The sequence below is a fragment of the Oryx dammah genome, unplaced genomic scaffold (assembly GCF_014754425.2).
Source record: "Oryx dammah isolate SB20612 unplaced genomic scaffold, SCBI_Odam_1.1 HiC_scaffold_20, whole genome shotgun sequence".
NCBI lineage: Eukaryota > Metazoa > Chordata > Mammalia > Artiodactyla > Bovidae > Oryx > Oryx dammah.
The window spans coordinates 8977934-8997899 of record NW_024070204.1 but is presented as its reverse complement, the minus strand read 5'-3'; the positions used below and the strand labels follow the sequence as shown (position 1 = coordinate 8997899).

Below are 19966 nucleotides of genomic sequence, written 5' to 3'. Positions count from 1 at the left end.
CAGGACACAAATGGAGAATATACTTTCTATTATTTGTGTTGTCAATATTTTTAATATTTAGCAACGTTACAAAGAATTTAGAGTAACTTTCTTTCATTTAGCTCATTCATTAAGATAGAAAACTAAGCTTATTTTAATAAGAAGTGGGCACAATAAAAAAAGAATTTCACACTAATTTTCTCATGAAAAAAATAAAATGAAACTTAGGAAATATGTGAAAGTTGTCTAAGCGATGGCCTCAAAGAGTTATTAGAAATAAATTCCACAATGTACCCACAAAAATCTATCAGGCAAGATCATTTATATAATTTCTTCACATTACTCCCTAATAAGGCTGGAAAGAAGACCAAGACCTGTCTCTTTCTCCTTGACACAGTAGTTATCTGTTTTGTTTTGTTTTAAACTTATCTGTTATTTTTGAATGTCTAAAAGGAACAAGTGGCTGGGTTAAACATTTTCCATACATTTTCTCATTAAACTTGCCAACAACCCTGCAAGCAGTAACGACCCTCCATTCTGAAAACTGAGAAACTGAGGCCCCTACCGAGGGCACACGAGGGTGGCGGCTGAAGGGGAACTCCCATTTACATGACCAAGATCATGCTCTGGATCACTGACCCACACTGTCTCCAATCCCAATCAAATCACCTCAACAGTCAAGTTTATAGGCCATAATGCTAATAATATTACAGACTTCTTTGCAATATCACAAAACAGCTTGGGTATAAAGATAAGTAATTTTTAAAGACAAACACATGCAAATGTCACATGAAATAAACACATATGCTTGTTAAAGATTTAAAAGTATCACTGATAATTCTGTAAAAATGTCAAGCATTCTATATGTATATGTATTTCTACTCCAGCAAGGAGATTAAACCAGCCAATCCTAGAGGAAATCAGTCCTGAATATTCACTGGAAGAACTGATGCTGAAGCGCCAATACTTTTGACTACCCGGGGCTTCCCTGGTGGTGCAGAGGTTAAAGCGTCTGCCTGCAATGTGGGAGACCTGGGTTTGATCCCTGGGTCGGGAAGATCCCCTGGAGAAGGAAATGGCAACCCACTCCAGTATTCTCGCCTGGAGAATCCCATGGATGGAGGAGGAGCTTGGTGGGCTACAGTCCACGGGTCGCAAAGAGTCGGACAGGACTGAGTGACTTCACTTTCACTTGTGAAAAACTGACTCATTGGAAAAGACACTGATGCTGGGAAAGATTGAAGGCAGGAGCAGGGGAAGACAGAGGACGAGATGGTTGGATGGCATCACCGACTCAGTGGACATGAGTTTGAGCAAGTTCTGGGAGTTGGTGATGGACTAGAAGCCTGGTGTGCTGCAGTTGATGGGGTTGCAAACAGCTGGACATGACTGAGTGACTGAACTGAACTGATTTTTATTCCAAAGTTTTTGTTCTGTTTTGGTTGGCTGGTTTTAAAAAATTTAAAGCCCTCTTTTGATTCTGTACTTCACATACTTCTAAAGTGTTTTTGAGAGATTAGATTAGTTTCTAGTTTATAGTAACTTAACGTTAGTTAAAATGTAGCTACAGGAAAGTAACCTGTGGGAAAACAGCATCCTCACCACCTTAAATGTGTACTATGACAAGTATTCCTGTAATTAAACACAGCTGCATTCCTTCCCTCAGATGCTGGGACTGGATTAACAGGGAAGTATTTACTTAACAATATTTAATGAGATTAAAGTACTTGTATTGCCAAATTCAAGTAATAAAACTGGGTTTCTTTCCTTTGTTACCTTTTTAGTATTTCTGATAAAAATGAAAACGGAACTTAAAAACCACAAAGCTGTCCAAAGTTCAAAAACTTAAGTTTTCTCAAAAATATGTTTATTTCACTGCACCTTCCCAGGTGGCACTAGTGGTAAAGAACCCACCTGCAAACCTAGAAGACATAACAGACGTGGGTTTGCTCCCTGGGTCAGGAAGATCCCCTGGAGGAGGGCATGGCAACCCACTCCAGTATTCTTGCCTGGAAAAATCCCATGGACAGAGGAGCCTGGCAGGTTACAGTTCATAGGGTTGCAAAGAATCAGACACAACTCAAGTGACTTAGCAATGGTTAACCAGGCTTTGTCATTTTAACAGTTGAGATATGAGTAGTGAACTCAGGAGCAAAGTTTTAACAGTCAAAAATCAGTGAAGAAACAGTTAAAACAAAATTTAAAAAAAACTTTATTTTTACCAGTTTAAGGTAAATCACAACTCTTACACAAATCAGAAAATAACTTTTTTAAGAAACCTCACTTGAAATTAACTAGTTGCTCCTCCTCAGCCTTAGCCCACATGGGAAAAAATTCAAGTATTTAAGGTAAATCTGATTTATAAAGTTATACTGAGTGCTATAATCAAGACACTAGCTCACTATACATTTGCATGCTTGATAAAACCTGAAAAGTATCTTCCACTTAGTTATGATTTAAGTGGCTAACACATCAGTATGATTCGGATTTTCTGGCTGCTACGAAGCACTAACAAGGAGGCTGGGGGGCAGTGAGCTGCTTCTGATACTTTGTAACTGACTTTGAACTCTGTTCCCATGTGCCCTACATTCAATAAAAATGAAGGGAAAACTGCTTCAAGTTTATATTTGATGAAAAGATTACATCTCAGCAAAATATACCGTTAAAATGTAGCATCTTTTCATGATGTCATTAGCAGAGAGCTAGGATAAGCTCATACCTGGTAGAGTAAGGCAGATGAGGCTGGCAATCAGTAAGGTTATACACATGAAGACAATCAACAAAAATATCTGCAAGGCAAAACACAGCAGTGCATAAACAGTCGTCACATGTGCTCAATGTATTTTAGGACATCACTCAAAGAATCAACACAATTCTCTCAGTAAAAACAAACCATCTATACTGGCATTTCCAAGACTCATTCCATTTTACATAAAAAGGAAATTTTCATTTACATAATATTAACTATAACTCTGGCTAAAAGGAAACTGCTTCCACTTTCATATAATCAGATACATCAGCAAATAACAAGCAAATATATTTTAAATCAGAGAGCACAAAGATAAAACATGATCAACTTACATTTTCCCTGTTAATTAAAACTAAAAATAGTCACTTATTTTTACCAAATTCTCAAAAACAACTTTTCATGAAAAGAAAGCTTACTCTATAACAGTGCCATCCAATCAGAACACTCTGATGATGGAGATGTCTACACCTGCACTGCTGAACACGGGAGCTATGGGTACATGAGGCCACCAAGCACTTCACAGGGGTCGGTGTAAATGAATGCTGGAATTTAAAATTCTAGGTACTCAGAGTATGTCTACGAGAATTGTATTTTTTATTTTTTCAGCTTAATTGATATAAATGACAAATTAAACTATATTAATAATAAAGTGTTCAGTGTGGTCTGATATACATATATGCTGCAAAGGAATATCCACCACTCAAGATAATTTACCACATGTCTACAAGTGGTATTTATTTTTAATTTAGTTTAAAAGTAAAGAATCATCATAGCTATAGCTGGTGGCTCCTATATGGAAAAGTGTAGATAGAAAGGAAACACCCTGAGGTAAGAGGGAAGTGGCCATCCTGGACAGAGAGATAAAGAGTGCTGCCTGCCTGGACCCAACCAGGCCCCAGGCTCCGGCAGGGAGACGGCAAGCACCAGCGGTAACACCACACGACCGGGCATGGAGATTCGGTCAGCTTCCACTCCCTGCCTGACAGACCCTGTGGTGGTCCTCTCTCTTAATCTGAACCACACAGTACCTTCTGGTTAGGAAAGGATCTTTTGTCAACTGAAGAGCCTCGTCTCTCACAGCTCCTCCATCTCTGGCAGTTCGCCTACACCTCGTGCCTCAACTCCATCCATTCGCTTCCCTGCAGGTCCATACACCTTAACGTGCCTCTTGCCCTGACAACAGGCCTGGAACACCTTTTCCCACCTGCTTTTTTTAATCTGCTTGATCTCCTAACTTTAAAGATTTACAAGTATCAACTCCTCCATGAAGCTTCTTGAACAACTTCCAAAAAAGTGTTTTGTGGAACAAGAAGTGGGCAATCATGTAACGTGCTACTAACACAGCAAGTAAGGTGAGGACCAAGACCTGACCATGGAATCTAACACCCTGAAGGTCCCTGGAGACCCCTGAAGGATCAGTTTCGGTAGCATCTGGAGGAAGGTCTTGGTGACCTTGACAGGCACTTCCTTAACCAATCTGGTCTTCAGTTTTATCAGATATAAACAAAAGATTACTACTCATTCCTTGGAGCACTGGGATTAATACTGCAAGGATTAAAGAGAGAAAAACTCTAAAATGCGGATTCCAGTTTCTGACATAGGAAATGAATCAAGAATGTTGATTTCTTATTTGATCTAGGGTCTTCTTGTTCCTTACAAATGGCAGGGGCCAATGGCACATGGAAGCCCAACTCCATGGCTCATGTCTAAAATTTGATAAACTTACCTGACATTTACATACATAACGTGTTGTAGAATGAGAGTGAAAGGTAGGTTCTCCTCAGAAGACTGTAAGATGTGTTTATACCAAGGACTCTATACTAACAGCACCAATAACAGCAGCAAAAGTTCTCAACAGAAATCTGAAAGATCTTCTGTTAAGTCTGTACAGTACCTACCCTGAGTGGAAAATTTAAAGGCCGGCGGTAAGGCTGAAAGCCGACAGGCCCGCCCTGCTGGAGTATGGCTTGGTGGGCTGCATGCAGGCCTTCCCCCACCACGGGAATAGCGTTGTTATTTCGGGCATGCTGGTTATTGTTAACCTGTTGGTTTGCACTGTTCTCATTTTCTTCCTGGTCTCCCAACAAGTAGGAATGAAGATCCCTGTGTAAAAATTGCATCAGTGAAAATTCTCACTCAGAGTAAAACAGCAGACATGACACTGTCTGTAATAGCAATTATTATTATAATTACTGGTGATCCTTAATAATTATTACTTACAGAAAAAAAGGTATAAGTAGAACCTATGCAGAGCACCACCATTACCTTAATCTGCTCTAGATGTTGCTGCCTGCTTTAAATGAAACCCTTCCAAATGTAAAGTTAATTAACATACAGAATACCCCATAAATTCGATCTATTTTATGTTTTCTTCAGCCAACATCTGAGAAAAATCAGTAACTGGAAAAAAAAAGTGTACAACATACAAGATACTCTATGTGAAGAATTTTAGGGAAAAAAGTATCAATTTCTCTTTTCACTATAGATGACTACCATGTCTGCTATGACATGCAGCTCAACTAAAACCTCCAAACCACAAATGAGTTACAGCACAAATGAGATGGGGAGGGAGGAGGCAGGGCAGGGCACTGAGCCGTTAGAGAAGGATACATGTTCAAGCAGAACCCAATGCACACGGGCATCCCCTGGAGGCACTGTGGGTCTAGCCTGGGACACCACAAGAAAGCCAACATTGCAGTAAAGGGCTCAAGACTTGTGGTTTCTGAGTGTATATAAAACTTATGCTTACACTTGACTATAATCCAGTAAGTGTGCAGCAGCACTGTCTTTAAAAAACAAGGTACCTGCCTTAATTTAAAACTACTTTACTGCTAAAGAATGTTAACCATCATCTGACAAACCTTCAATTTATAAAAAATAATACTCTAAGTGTAAAGCACAAAAAACCAAATTATGCCCATACTTCACATTAAGGTATCTCAGTTCATATACTGTTGAAGCCTCGCTTGGAGAATTTTTAACATTACTTTGCTAGCGTGTGAGATGAGTGCAATTGTACAGTAGTTTGAACATTCTTTGGCACTGCCTTTCTTTGGGATTGGAATAAAAACTGACCCTTTCCAGTCCTAATTTATCAGGTTAGGACTTCTAAAAAAATGGTAACTTGGTTTGTTTTTAATGCACTAAAAAGCATTTTACTTTTACCCAGTGTAATGAAAGAACCTGGGCCGCAACCCCTCTATAACAGGGTAAAAACATGCATGTATGCGTGCTAAGTCATGTCAGATTCTTTGCAACCCCATGGACTGTAGCCCGCCAGGCTCCTCTGTCCATACGATTCTCCAGGCAGGAATACAGCAGTAGGTTGCCATCTCCTTCTCCAAAGGATCTTCCTGATCCAGGGATCGAACCCATGTCTCTGCTACTGGCAGGTGATTTTTAACACTGACCCCCCTGGGAAGCCTCCCAAAACATGTATACATTCTCCATAAAAGGATAGCAATGATTAGAAAAGCTTTAATAAGTATTATATACACTTGCAGATATCATCAAAATGTCTCTTATTAAAACTAACTCTTCCTGAGTGGGGCATGCTTTTTCAGAAAGGTTACTAAACGATCACAAATGACACGCCTACGAGGCACCTGCCGTACTTACAGCAAGTATCCAGCAGTGACAGTCCAGGCTCGCACCAGTCCCTTCAGCCACTGCCGCGTGTGTCCCTGTTCGAGTAACGCTGGTAAGACAACCTGAAGCAGAAGCAGCTCAAGGGACAGTTCACTCACTGGAGCGTCACTAAGATAATTACAAAAAGCCATAACTCACAATGTGGATTCAATTTCCATTGTCACCCCCACCCTGTACCATATTAAACATTTAAGGGAATGATGGTGAAACTCCTTGAAGAGTCACATGAACTTACTGCCTTTATCACTTCACATCAACTCTCAGTTGAAGACAACAAGGCATCTCCCTCAAACATCACCAAAACCGTTCCTGATAAGGACTGCCATGACCGTCGTGTTGTTAGAGTGGCAGGCGGGTCCTGGTCCTCAACTCACTGGCTATATTAGTACTGTAGTACAACACCAGCCACTCTGCACTCCTCAGAACGTTTTCTCCATGGACACCTCTCCAAGGCGTGTTGGTTCCTCCTCATCTCCCTGACTTGGACACAATGAAAGGCCCCTGCTCTCTCTATTCTGATCTGCATGTGCTCTCTGGATGCATGCAACCTCCTGTGGCTTAAGATAGCAACTTTCTGTAAACTTCTATGTACTATCAGACATCTGCCCTAATCCTTAACTTACATACCCAAAGAGCCAACCCAATGTTTCACAGAACACCCACGACATCTTAAATTGATCGTGTTCAGTATCAAATTCCCACTCTTCCTTAAACCCTGCTCTTCCACAATCTCCCTCTTCTTAGTAAATGCCAACTCCATCCTTCACGTGCTCAGGACAGAAACTTAGATCCTTCGCTGCCTTTCTTCACCCTTCATTCAAACATACAGAGAATCCTATGGACTGTACCCTAATTGTACCCTAAATCAAACCACCTCTCCTGACTCCACGGCCACTTCCTCCATCTCAGCTACCCTCGCCTCTCACCAGGATGTGGCACTACCCTCCTGGCTGGCTTCCTGCTTTTGCCCTGGCCATCCCAACCCTGGCTCGTCTAGTCACAGTACCCAGACTGAACCCTGCGAAACCTACGTCAGATCACTGCTCTCTCTGCTCAACCTCCCCAAAACCCCCACCCCTCAAACCACTCAAAGCCAAAGTGCTTACCATGGCTTACAAGGCTCTGTAGGACCCAGCTTCCCACGACCTCTACAACTCACAGCCAACTACTTTTCTCCTTCTTTCACTGCAGCCAAACTGGCCTCCAGCTGTTCCTCAACCAATTCCGCTGCACATGCCTGCCCAGCTGCAAAGGGCCCTTTGCCTTCAGAGATTGAAGCGGCTCACTCCCTCATCACCTCCTCAGGGCCTCCTCAACTGTCACTTCAGGGCCTCACCAGTCACTTCTTTGTTCATTGTTTCCCACAGCACTTATGACTCTCTGGCACATTACATATTTTACCTATTTTATTGGCTGTCTCCCCCACTGAAAGACAAGTCCAGAAGGACACAAATTGTTCCTGATTCTGATTTGTTCACTGTTACATCCCTTGCACACAGAGAAGCACCTAGTATATGGCGGGCCTTCAGTCTTGCTGAATGGAAGAACGCACTACATACTGCTACAACTGCTCCACTGAACTTCTAGGTATAACCGACCGCCAAGATGGGACTATTTCAGCAACACATAGGACCAACTGTGCTTCCTGTCCTCGCTACCACAACTGGAACATACAAGGACAGGGAGGTGACTTACTCTAGATAGCAAAAAACTCAAAAGAATAAAACCTCAGTTTGGATTCTGAGGAGAGACAGCAAAAGCTTGCAGAAGGTCACTACAAACAGAGAGGGTAAGACCAGGAACAGCTAGGCCTTTATGGGGAGACTCAATGGAGGCTGCGTGGGGCTGTGGAGTAGAATTCCAGTCAGACGAGGCTGGACAAGATGCTCAAAAGGCAGTGTGAGATTATGCCAAGCCTTGTATGTCATTCTAAACTACCCAGATATTACTATGCATATTATAGAGAGAGGGAGAGATTTGTTACAGATGGATTATAAACAGAGAAAAAGAAAAAGGCCTAAAATATTAAGTGGTATATCACTGATTTATATAAGAGATCATAAAGAATTAGAACTGACAAGATTTAGAGACAATTACAAGTAAATCTGAGGAAGAAATTTAATTTGCCTGGCATATTTAGATGACTGAAGAGAAGATACTAATCACTGAAGAAGGGAATGTAGGAGACTAGGTTTCGAGGTTACTTTAGTCTTTAAATCAAAATAATATTTTTCCATTTATAAGCCCTAGATCCTATCTTCATCTGTAATTACATGTTTAACTATGGCTACCTTACCTACGATGTAATGCTTTTCATATAAAGATCACTACTAGGTACCTCTCATTAGGAATGTTAACATTTCAATGCTAAACAAAGGCACACTGCATATGCAGAAAAACAAGTCTTTCTTTGGAAAATATAACTGCTAATGTTCATATGGAAAATTTTAGTTATCAGATGACTGCTAGTATCTGTGAGAAATGAAATGTTTTATTAAATGTATGTACTCTGAGAATCAAATCTCTAACAGACTTTTAATTAGTAAAGCTTCCAAATATCAAAAACTTACCTATAGAGCATGACGTTGTATGGGAGAAAATGAGGCAGCAGACTCTTGATTATCCGTATAGGCAGCCACAGCATCAGGAGGACGATGGAGCCGAAGACAATCTGCAGCAAGAGAAAGGGCAGGCCAGGCACCACTGTCACCATCCGTGAGAGACGGCAGATTCCAGTTCAGGTCGATGTATGCCCAGGGCACTGAGTGTTCTTACTCTACACACTACACCTGGGTCACTCTGTGTGAAGACGCGTTCCTAGGACAGCTGCTCCTCTCTCTCTAGGACACAAGGGCTCAGACAGGAGCCACAAAGGATAACCACAGCACGGTATACGAAAAGAGAGCTAGAAGCTCACAATGAAGGATCAGAACTGTCTGCCGCATAATAAACCACCAGTGACAGCAGGAGAGAACCCATACTAATGGCACAAAAGTTTCCAAAGGGCTCACAATATTGCTTTTAGAATTTTATCTTGGAAAAACTTAAGATTTAACTGGGCAATTTCTTTTTCCACCCAGGGAAGAAATTTTGAGATGGTTCTATTAAGAGTTTAATGTGCTGTGCTCAGTCACCTAGCTGTGTCTGACTCCCTGCAACCCCATGGACTACACAGCCAGCCAGGCTCCTCTGCCTATGGAATTTTCCAGTCAAGAATACTGGAGTGAATTGTCATGCCCTCCTCCAGGGGATCTTCCTGACCCAGGGATTGAACCCACATTTCTTGCATCTCCTGCATCGGCAGGTGGATACTTTGCCACAGCACCACTTGGGAAATCCCAAGAGTTTAATTTGGAAGCTATTAACAAGTCTCTATTGCTTAAACGCAAATTAAATATAATTCTGAAACCCATAATTTGGCAATTAATTATACTTCTAAAGAACCAAAAGGCATTTTTGTTTACTAACATTTTATCAAAGAAACCAACAAAATAACTATTTGATAACCAACTTCCACAGGCATAGATAAACCTAAATTATTCAATCCACTCTACCAGTCCTTCTGACCAAAAAACGAAAAAACTCAAGGGTAGCCCATTTTACTTCAAAATCATTAAAAAAAATTACACTTACCACTGACAAAATAAATCTTCGAAGATGCCTATAAATAGGCAAATGAATCATTTCTTGTACTGGATTAAAATCTGGATCATTCAAATTCCTTAGAAACCATAAAACACCAGGTCGAAGTACCTGAAAATTTATTTCAAATGCTATAAATATCTATCAATGTCTTCTGCCTCTGTATATGAGCTAAAACATTAACAGAGAAGCTTTTAAAATTATTTTGGCATCTTGAAAAATTGTCCCTAGAAAATTCATGTAACTCTACTTAGAAAAGAAGTTCCTATATCAGAATTAAAACTATCTTGTGCCTAATGTTCTCTGATGCTTTTAATCATTCAATGGAAAAATTTTACTAAGTATAATTTGTCAAGAAATCTAGACTTCCAAGATGAACAGTACGTATTTTTATAAAAATTATAACTATATTGTATAATCTGGGAAGAACTGGGTTATAATTTATAATTATCCTAAACAAAAGATGTGATTTCAGTCTTACACTTTTCAAAAAGACTTACCTTAATTAAGAAACCCTTCAGCTTCTCAGTATCTTCAAGTGACTACCTATTACATCTTTTTTCCTGGCTCAGGAGAAAGCATCAACTCTAGAGGTTGTGGGTGATGGGACAATGGATGAGCCTGAGGGTTAGTTCTGGGTGGCCCAAACTCACTGAGCTACCCTGTGTAAAGTCTCTCATCTGCCCAAATTCTATTTTTCCATTTTTCAAACAAAGCAGTTATTACAGTTAAGACTCCAAAATACTAGGATTCTGTATCAACAAAAAACTACCACATTGATAAAATGAAAAAATTCAGTATAAAATATTTTATCAATGAACAATGTAATTTAGAGGTCACATAAAATTACAATTTGAAAAATACACTTAGTTTTAATCACTAGTTTCAAAACAAGAATAAAGGCTTTATTTGCAAACAGCATTTACTGCACTTATACTCTTATGTTTCAGGAGAATATTTTGGACCCCACCTCATCCCTAGCTCCTCAAATCTCTCAAAAGAGCGGAGTAACCATGAATAGCTTTAAGCCTTTGTGTGTTAGTGTTCCATTCACACTGCACTAGTCGTCAGCCTGCTCCTTCACCCTGCTTCTCCAGCGCTGCTCTCGTGGAGTAAGCAGACTTGCTCCCTGGCTGTATTCCTTCCCAGAATGTAACACTGAGTAGGCACTCTGTCCTTGTTTCGCCCGATTACCCCAGCATACAGCACAAAGGCTGGCACAGAGTCAGCGTACAATACTGTTTGGGGAAAGAATTCAGAGCAGAAAGTACATTTATTACAATTACTCAAGTCTCACACTTCCTTTTGCACCAGGTGACTAAGCATGAGATGCATCCTAGTCAAACACACACACTGTTTTACTGTCTTCATATCAGTAAGGACCGTATTCTGAAAACAGGATTGGTAAAAGTTCCCATCTGGCAACTGAACCAGAATCATAAAGAAGCCCCACTATCATACTACACTTAAGGAGTATAAAACGGCTTCAAGACCATTTTACACATCTGATCCTGTGAAACCATACCCTTTGGGAATTTCTAGCATGTCCTTGAATGAAGTCCAAAACAGGCTCACATCACATAAAGAAGTCCAAGAACACGTATTTGAGGATGGTTAAGATACATACCAAGTAAAATATGTGCTTTTATTTAAATTTTCCCCTCACTCTACTCATATTTCAAACTGATCGAAATAATAAAACTTGCCAGTTTTTGAGACCGATAACTAAAAAATGGTTTAAAGCAACTGAGCCAAACTAGTCTACAGCTATTCCCTCTTAGAATAAAGAGAAAAAGACTGAGCTAGGAAATCATCATAGCCTTAAGGCATGCCATGTGGTTAAAGCAGAAGTCCTTTCCATGAATGTGCAATGTTGGCACTTCCCGTGGAGCTTACCTCTCTCAGTAACAGGATGAAGGAGGCAAAGTAGAACACATACACCATTCCCACCAGCCAGTGCAGAAACATGGTAGTGCCTGGGGCCGACTGAAAGCTCAGCTCCCGATCTTTCAGAGTAGCATCAAACATTTCCTAAATCAAGACAGAATAGGTGAGAGACATCTGTACCACTCACCTCTGCTGAATTAACATCTTCACATTCTAGGAAGGGAATCAATCACCATACATAAAAGTTCTGATGTTTCTAGGATTACAGTTCCCTTAAAGGCATTTCATAGTAGATATAAGGTTGAATGCTATTTCAAAGACATACATGACATTTTGAAAAATTTAAAAGCGGCAATACTGATAGATCAATTTGTGAATAAGAACTTTACCAATGTTGCTATTGTGAAAGAAACATTTATGTTACCATAATACCTTCTTCTCTTGGTTACAGATCTAAATTAATGGTGGGTTTTAATACTATGAGAGAAAATGTTACCTCAGAAAAGGCAGCTTTTCTATATTTAATTATTTTTTGAGAAGAAACTGATTATCACTGACAGCCATTAAAGATTTTAATCAAGACTGAGCATCTTAGTTAAAACAAATGGTTAGGGTTGAATTTATTACTATAAAGGTAGTCTTCTTATAAGATTTCTTTCTTTTTTTTTTTTCCTTTTTTTTTCTCTGAGGAGTTTCCCAACCAGGGACTGAACCTGGGCCACAGCAGTAAAAGCGCTGAGTCCTAACCAGCAGACCACCAGGGAACTCCTTTGATTTACTCTTTTTACGTTTATAACATCTTGGCATCTTTATGAAAGTGAGAAGAGTTAAGTAAGAAAGTTCTTCACTAATTATTAGAAAAGTTCCAGTCAAAACAGTCTAACATCAAATATATGTACAAACCTCACAAAAATCAGGTACTCAGGAAAAATTAACAACATTGAGAATCTACGATGATACATTCTCAAAAAAAAAAAAAAATTATCATCAAATATTGGCTTTCCAGTAAAAGGAACCCATTCTAAAGACTTTTTAAAAAGCTTTTAAATTATTAGATTGTATTAGATAATGAAAAATAAACTCACCAAGGAACAGATATCCAGCCACCAGCCACAAATGAGAGGGAAAACTCCAATTTCTACCACCACTAACAAAGAGACCTTAAGTAAAAATAAAGGTCATCAATATCACCTAAATGGGGAGAAAGCATTTCCAGTCTTAATTTATTAAAAGGAATTAATTACCTTAACAACAATATAGCACACTCCTAGCAAGCGACGAGACCTATGAAATTTAACAAGAGTTGCCAACCCCTACAGCATGTCGTCAAGGAAAAACTGAACATTTAAGAAAAGATACAGATAAACAGCAAGGTCCTACTGTATAGCAAAGAAACATTTAATATCCTATGATAAACCATAATGGAAAAGAATTATTTTTAAAAATAATGCATATATATGTATAACTGAATCACTTTGCTGTATAACACATCTAAATCAACTATACTCCAACAAAAACAAAAAACTTGTTTATTTCAAAGTAGTAAAGATACAATGAAACAGGTAACTAGGCAACACTCAGTACTATCTGACAGACAGAATTAATTTGTCTCAATTTTTTCTGCTCTCATCCTCACTACAAATACCCACAATTTCAACTAAAAAGGACTAGTGGAGAAAAATAGTTTTCATTAATAAGAACAACTTTGGGGTTAATAACATTACTGAACACCAACCTGGTTCATTAAAGGATACATGACAAATTATCAATGTTATTGCTAAAAGTATATACCCAACTATGGTTGTGATTAGGCCTTCAAAATGAGACGCTTGGACCTAGACAAAAGAAAATAAATAAAATATTAATTTTACTACATGGCCTATACCCGTTAAACAATGTTTATTAAACAATCCAAGTTGACTATATAACTGTCTATAACCGTCCATAAAATCCCCTCTGTATGACAATTCTGCAAACCAGATTCTCCCACTGACTGAAATTTACTACAAAAAGATGAGGAAAAATTAAAGAGTAACACTTTGCTCAAGCAGACAAAATCAGAGTACAGTGAATTAAATTTTACAAAAATAAGAAAGAAGCTGTAACAGTCTGCACTCTAGTCCACACTGAAGTGGACCCGCTAAAGGGTGAGTGCTAAAGGAGCAGCACACGGCCTGGGCTATTCACTGGCCACGTGCAACCAAGCCACTTTCTCTCCTACTGCCACGGTTCCAGTTTTCTTTGCTCTGTAAATCTGTTTCATTCTCAACTTACAAAGAGCAAGAGCTTGGATCGTGACAAACACTGCTCACCTTTTGGTTCCTGAATTTCACACAGCAAGTGCTATTAAAATGTATCAAAGTATTTATCTGACTTTTCAAGTTCTCACATTCATCTAGTGAGAATCTGGAGAGGTGCATTAAATACCAGAACATGTCTCTTTGCCATTTCGGAAACTTCAGAACGTGATTTCTCAGGATTCACACACACAAATGGACCAGAATGTTCCAACTGTCCTTAAAGGACTAACTCTTTCTGGGGACCCCGCCCCCCCGCCCCCGCTAAAAATAGTAGTTGTCCATCCCAATATTTATCTACCTCTGAAAAATAACCATAAATGTCAAAATTAGAGCAAACTACTTAGAAGATACCACAGCTTGTCATTCTGACACAGATCAACATTAAAAAAACTGACTAACATCTCGTTACCTTTCTAAATTCACTATGGGGCAACTAGGGAAAAGGGAGAGAACGGAGCTCGCAAGCCAGTGGTCAGGTGAAAAGGTCAGTCTGTAAGAAAGCTTCCCCACAGCATGTCTCCCACCTGCCCCATAGGGAGGAAGACTGTGCCTCACGAGGTTCAGAGAACACCTTCCACACCTCCCAACATTTCTATGTCTTAAGCTGCTTTTCGCTTAAGACATGAACAAGGTGGTGCTGGATAAACTACTCCTTCATGGAAGGCAGACAGAGGAATGAAGTAACTCTTTACAATATTATTACTTACTCAACATACATCAAATTTAGGGTTTAATTACTGAAATTAAGTTTGTGAAAGTATCATACTCACGTGTTCTTCAAATCCCAAACCAACAAGAGAAAAGTGACCGATGTGGTAAGGGCAAAATGCTAAAAGGGGGGAAAAACTCAATGAAAACTTCAAAATCAAAACAATGAACACTCCTAGTACCAACCCCACTAAAAGGAACAAAGGCTTCTTAGAGAAATGAAAGACCCCAGAACCAAAAATGTACTACTGCCTGTGGTATTCTCTAGAACCAGAGAACAAAAAAGTTATCAAGCTCTAATAAGCTCACAGTGAAAGGACACAAGAACCATTGTGAAAGGGTCTCACAGGCCAAAGAGAAGAAGCTATGAGCGTCAAAAAGAACCCCAAAACTAAAGAAAACACTGAATATATACAAACCCATGACTTCATAATCTTCAAAAAAGGGAATGCCAAAAACCACAAGAGGAAAAAAAGCAACATAACACAAAACACTTTTATCAGCAAGGAAAGCAGTTTGTGCTAATAATTAAAGGAAAAGAAGTGCACATCTGACCTGCTGCTTCAGATTAACTAAATGGTTCCAACTGATAAGAACAAGCTTTTCTTCATAGAAAAACCAGCCAATGAATGTTTTAAAATGACGGAATTTGAAAATTACCATTTTGCAATGCCTAATAAAAATAAATTAATCCAGGCAAATATCAATGGCTAATAAAATTATTAGGTAAAAAGTTGATGGAACACTAGATATTTGCAGAATAATAAAATACCACCTCCCACAGATTACTTTCTGGTGGTTAAAGGGAAACATGAAACCTAACAATAATGGCTTCAAGATACCATGACCTGAACCAAAGACAAAGGTGGAGAACCGGACATCAGGTACCTCCTGATATGTCGTATTATCAGGCAATGCATGACCAGTGAAGGTTTTGTCCTACAAGTACTGACCCTGAATCAAATCGGGTCTTAGATCTAACTTTCAGTTTAGAGGAAATACAGAGTCAAAGGAGCAAGGTAGCAGATGGCATCAAGAAGTAATTAGAAAGGGGCAGACAGTGAGGCACTAAGAGGACTCTAAGGTCAGTGTGCAGCCTGCAGTCTCTCTGGGACACCCGAAACACGGTCTAACCAATGACCCAAGTCTATCAGACTCCACCTTAAAGAACTGCTGGAGGAACCTTAGTTACTTGACTCAGTTTCCCTATCTTCCCCCAAAGGAGAAAAACCTGTGAGCTACATCTCAATTCTGCCTTCCTTTCTCTCATGACTCCCAACTGGAGGGACTCTCAGTGCTGTCACAGAAACCTCACAGGTACAGCTGTGAAGTGTTTGGAAGTCACGGCATTACTGGAATCTGGTTCTGAGGGGAGTGCCACTCGGGCTAAGTTCACTGTCTTTCCTCAAACCCGTATCTCTCTCTGCGACAGCTCCCAAGCCAAGGTCTCTGGAAAGGTCTTGGTCAGGACTTTAACAGATTAAAAACAAGACCTTCTGCCACAGGAAAGAACACAGAGATAATCAGCACAAAATTAATTTCAAAAGTGGGACACTGTATATTCTCAAGTCAGTCTAAAACCATCTGCTACAAAAAGAGACAGAAATGCCCAACAGAAGTAGAGCTGGCAGTAACAACAGTCAGTGCTGCTTAGGAAAGAAAATATTTGTATACCTAGGTCCTTCCTATGCCAGATGACTGTCTAAAACTCCTTTCATATATTTCATATAAATTCCATTTATATATGCCATTCTTATATTTCATATCAGTTAAAACCAAACAAAACCTGTAGCAAGGTCCGAGAAAACTAAACTCCTATCATAATACCATAAATAAAAGCAAAACACCACTTACCAAAAACAAGAATGAACAGTGTGTTTAAAGACACCACCCAAAAGACATGTTCCTAAAGAAAAAAAGGATTAATAAAACATATTAATCCCCTATTGGATTTACATTTAATTCACTTAGGAAGATTGATATTTTTACTACAATCTTGAGATTTCATTCAGAAATTATATGTAACTTTTCATTTTTCATGTGTGTGTGCTAAGTTGCTCAGTTCTGCCCAACTCTTTGCGACCTTATGGACTGTAGCCTGCCAGGCTCCTCTGTCCATGGATTTTCCAGGCAAGAAAACTGGAGTGACTGGCCATGCCCTCCTCCAGGGGATCTTCCCGACCTGGAGTTCGAACATGCAACTCTTACATATCATGGATTATCAGGTGGGTTCTTTACCCCTAGCACCACCTGGAAATCCCCAGATAGCTCCTAAAACTAAACCTAAAGAACTCGAAGTTCCTAATGTCACATATTAAAAAAATCAAATTAATCCAAAAACACTTCCTCTTCAGAAATTAATAATATACCATGAACTGTATAGATTCTCATAAACACCAGATTTCACTTGTATCACACTAAGATATCCAAATAAGGAAAAATTTGAAAACCACATTATTTCTGAACAACATATTAATGTAAACTGCACAGCACTTCTTTCAGTGTCCAGTGTCTCTCTTTAAGGTCTCTCTTCTGTGAGAAACTGAAAGTGATAAAGGACAAAAGGTGGCTCAGTGAAAAAGAATCCACCTGCCAATGCAGGAGACATGGGTTCAATTCCTGGGTCTAGAAGATTCCCTGGAAAACGAAATGGCAACCCACTCTAGTATTCTTGCCTGGAAAATCGCATGGACAGAGGAGCCTGGCGGGCTACAGCACGTAGGGTCATAAGAGAGTCAAACACAACTGAGCAACTAAACAATAGCAACCTTCTATACTGACTGTATAGAATCATAATCCCTTATGATTATACACTGGAAGTGAGAGATTTAAGGGACTAGATCTGATAGACAGAGTGCCTGGTGAACTATGGACAGATGTTCATGACACTGTACAGGAGACAGGGATCAAGACCATCCCCATGGAAAAGAAATGCAAAAAAGCAAAATGGCTGTCTGAGGAGGCCTTACAAATAGCTATGAAAAGAAGAGAAGCGAAAAGCAAAGGAGAAAAGCAAAGATATACCCATCTGAATGCAGAGTTCCAAAGAATAGCAAGGAGAGATAAAAAAGCCTTCCTCAGTGACCAATGCAAAGAAACAGAGGAAAACAATACAATGGGAAAGACTAGAGATCTCTTCAAGAAAATTAGAGAAACCAAGGGAACATTTCATGCAAAGATGGGCTCAATAAAGGACACAAGTGGTACAGATCTGACAGAAGCACATATTAAGAAGAGGCGGCAAGAATACACAGAAGAACTGTACAAAAAAGATCTTCACAACCAAGATAATCATGATGGTGTGATCACTCACCTAGAGCCAGACATCCTGGAATGTGAAGCCAAGTGGGCTTTAGGAAGTATCACTATGAACAAAGCTAGTGGAGGTGTGGAATCCTAGTTGAGCTATTTCAAATCCTAAAAGACGATGCTGTGAAAGTGCTGCACTCAATGTGTCAGCAAATTTGAAAAACTCAGCAGTGGCCACAGGACTGGAAAAGGTCAGTTTTCATTCCAATCCCAAAGAAAGGCAATGCCAAAGAATGTTCAAACTACTGCACAATTGCACTCATCTCACATGCTAATAAAATGCTCAAAATTCTCCAAGCCAGGCTTCAGCAATACATGAACCGTGAACTTCCAGATGTTCAAGCTGGTTTTAGAAAAGGCAGAGGAACCAGAGATCAAATTGCCAACATCCGCTGGATCATCGAAAAAGCAAGAGAGTTCCAGAAAAACATCTATTTCTGCTTTATGGACTATGCCAAAACCTTTGATTGTGTGGATCACAATAAATTGTGGAAAATTCTGAAACAGATGGGAATACCAGACCACCTGACCTGCCTCTTGAGAAACGTGTATACAGGTCAGGAAGCAACAGTTAGAACTGGACATGGAACAGACTGGTTCCAAAAAGAAAAAGGAGTATGTCAAGGCTGTGTATTGTCACCCTACTTATTTAACTTATATGCAGAGTATGTCATGAGAAACGCTGGGCTCGATGAAGTGTAAGCTGGAATTAAGACTGCTGCGAGAAATATCAATAACCTCATATATGCAGATGACACCAACCTTATGGCAGAAAGTGAAGAAGAACTAAAAGAGCCTCTTGGTGAAAGTAAAGGAGGAGAGTGAAAAAGTTGGTTTAAAACTCAACATTCAGAAAACTAAGATCATGGCATCCAGTCCCATCACTTCATGGCAAATAGATGGGGAAACAGTGGAAAGTGGCTGACTTTATTTTGGGGGGGCTCCAAAATCACTGCAGATGGTGACTGCAGCCGTGAAACTAAAGGACGCTTACTCCTTGGAAGGAAAGTTATGGTCAACCTAGACAGCATATTCAAAAGCAGAGACATTACTTTGCCAACAAAGGTCTGTCTAGTCAAGGTTATGGTTTTTCCAGTAGTCACGTATGGACGTGAGAGTTGGACTATAAAGAAAGCTGAACGCCGAAGAATTGATGCTTTTGAATTGTGGTATTGGAGAAGACTCTTGAGAGTCCCTTGGACTGCAAGGCGATCCAACCAGTCCATCCTAAAGGAGATCAGTCCTGGGTGTTCATTGGAAGGACTGATACTGAAGCTGAAACTCCAATACTCTGGCCACCTGATACAAACAGCTGACTCATTTGAAACGACTCTGATGCTGGGAAAGATTGAGGGCAGGAGGAGAAGGGGATGACAGAGGATGAGATGGCTGTATGGCATCACCGACTCAATGGACATTAGTTTGGGTAGGCTCCGGGAGTTGGTGATGGACAGGGAGTCCTGGCGTGCTGCAGTTCATGGGGTTGCAAAGAGTCTGACACGACTGAGCAACTGAACTGAACTGAAACTGACTGTGATCTAACCTTGAATCTAAGCTACTAAGTCACTTCAGTCGTGTCCTACTCTGTGCAGCCCCGTAGACAGCAGCCCACCAGGCTCCGCCGTCCCTGGGATTCTCCAGGCAAGAACACTGGAGTGGGTTGCCATTTCCTTCTCCAATGCATGAAAGTGAAAAGTGAAAGTGAATTTGCTCAGTCATTCTAGACCCCATGGACTGCAGCCTA

The 19966-nt window shown here is 39.9% G+C and overlaps 1 protein-coding gene across 1 annotated transcript in view; it reads right to left on the bottom strand.

The window, feature by feature from the left end:
- Positions 1–19966, bottom strand: part of MARCHF6 (membrane associated ring-CH-type finger 6) — a 73937-nt gene that overhangs the window by 16058 nt on the left and 37913 nt on the right. The window contains exons 10-20 of the mRNA XM_040262509.1: positions 16768–16819; positions 14976–15034; positions 13660–13740; positions 13150–13218; positions 12991–13065; positions 11915–12049; positions 10010–10129; positions 8947–9047; positions 6347–6484; positions 4627–4831; positions 2699–2768 (exon numbers count right to left, since the gene is read on the bottom strand). Coding sequence (XP_040118443.1) covers positions 2699–2768; positions 4627–4831; positions 6347–6484; positions 8947–9047; positions 10010–10129; positions 11915–12049; positions 12991–13065; positions 13150–13218; positions 13660–13740; positions 14976–15034; positions 16768–16819 — 1105 coding nt within the window. The remainder of the gene's footprint in view (positions 1–2698; positions 2769–4626; positions 4832–6346; positions 6485–8946; positions 9048–10009; positions 10130–11914; positions 12050–12990; positions 13066–13149; positions 13219–13659; positions 13741–14975; positions 15035–16767; positions 16820–19966) is intronic.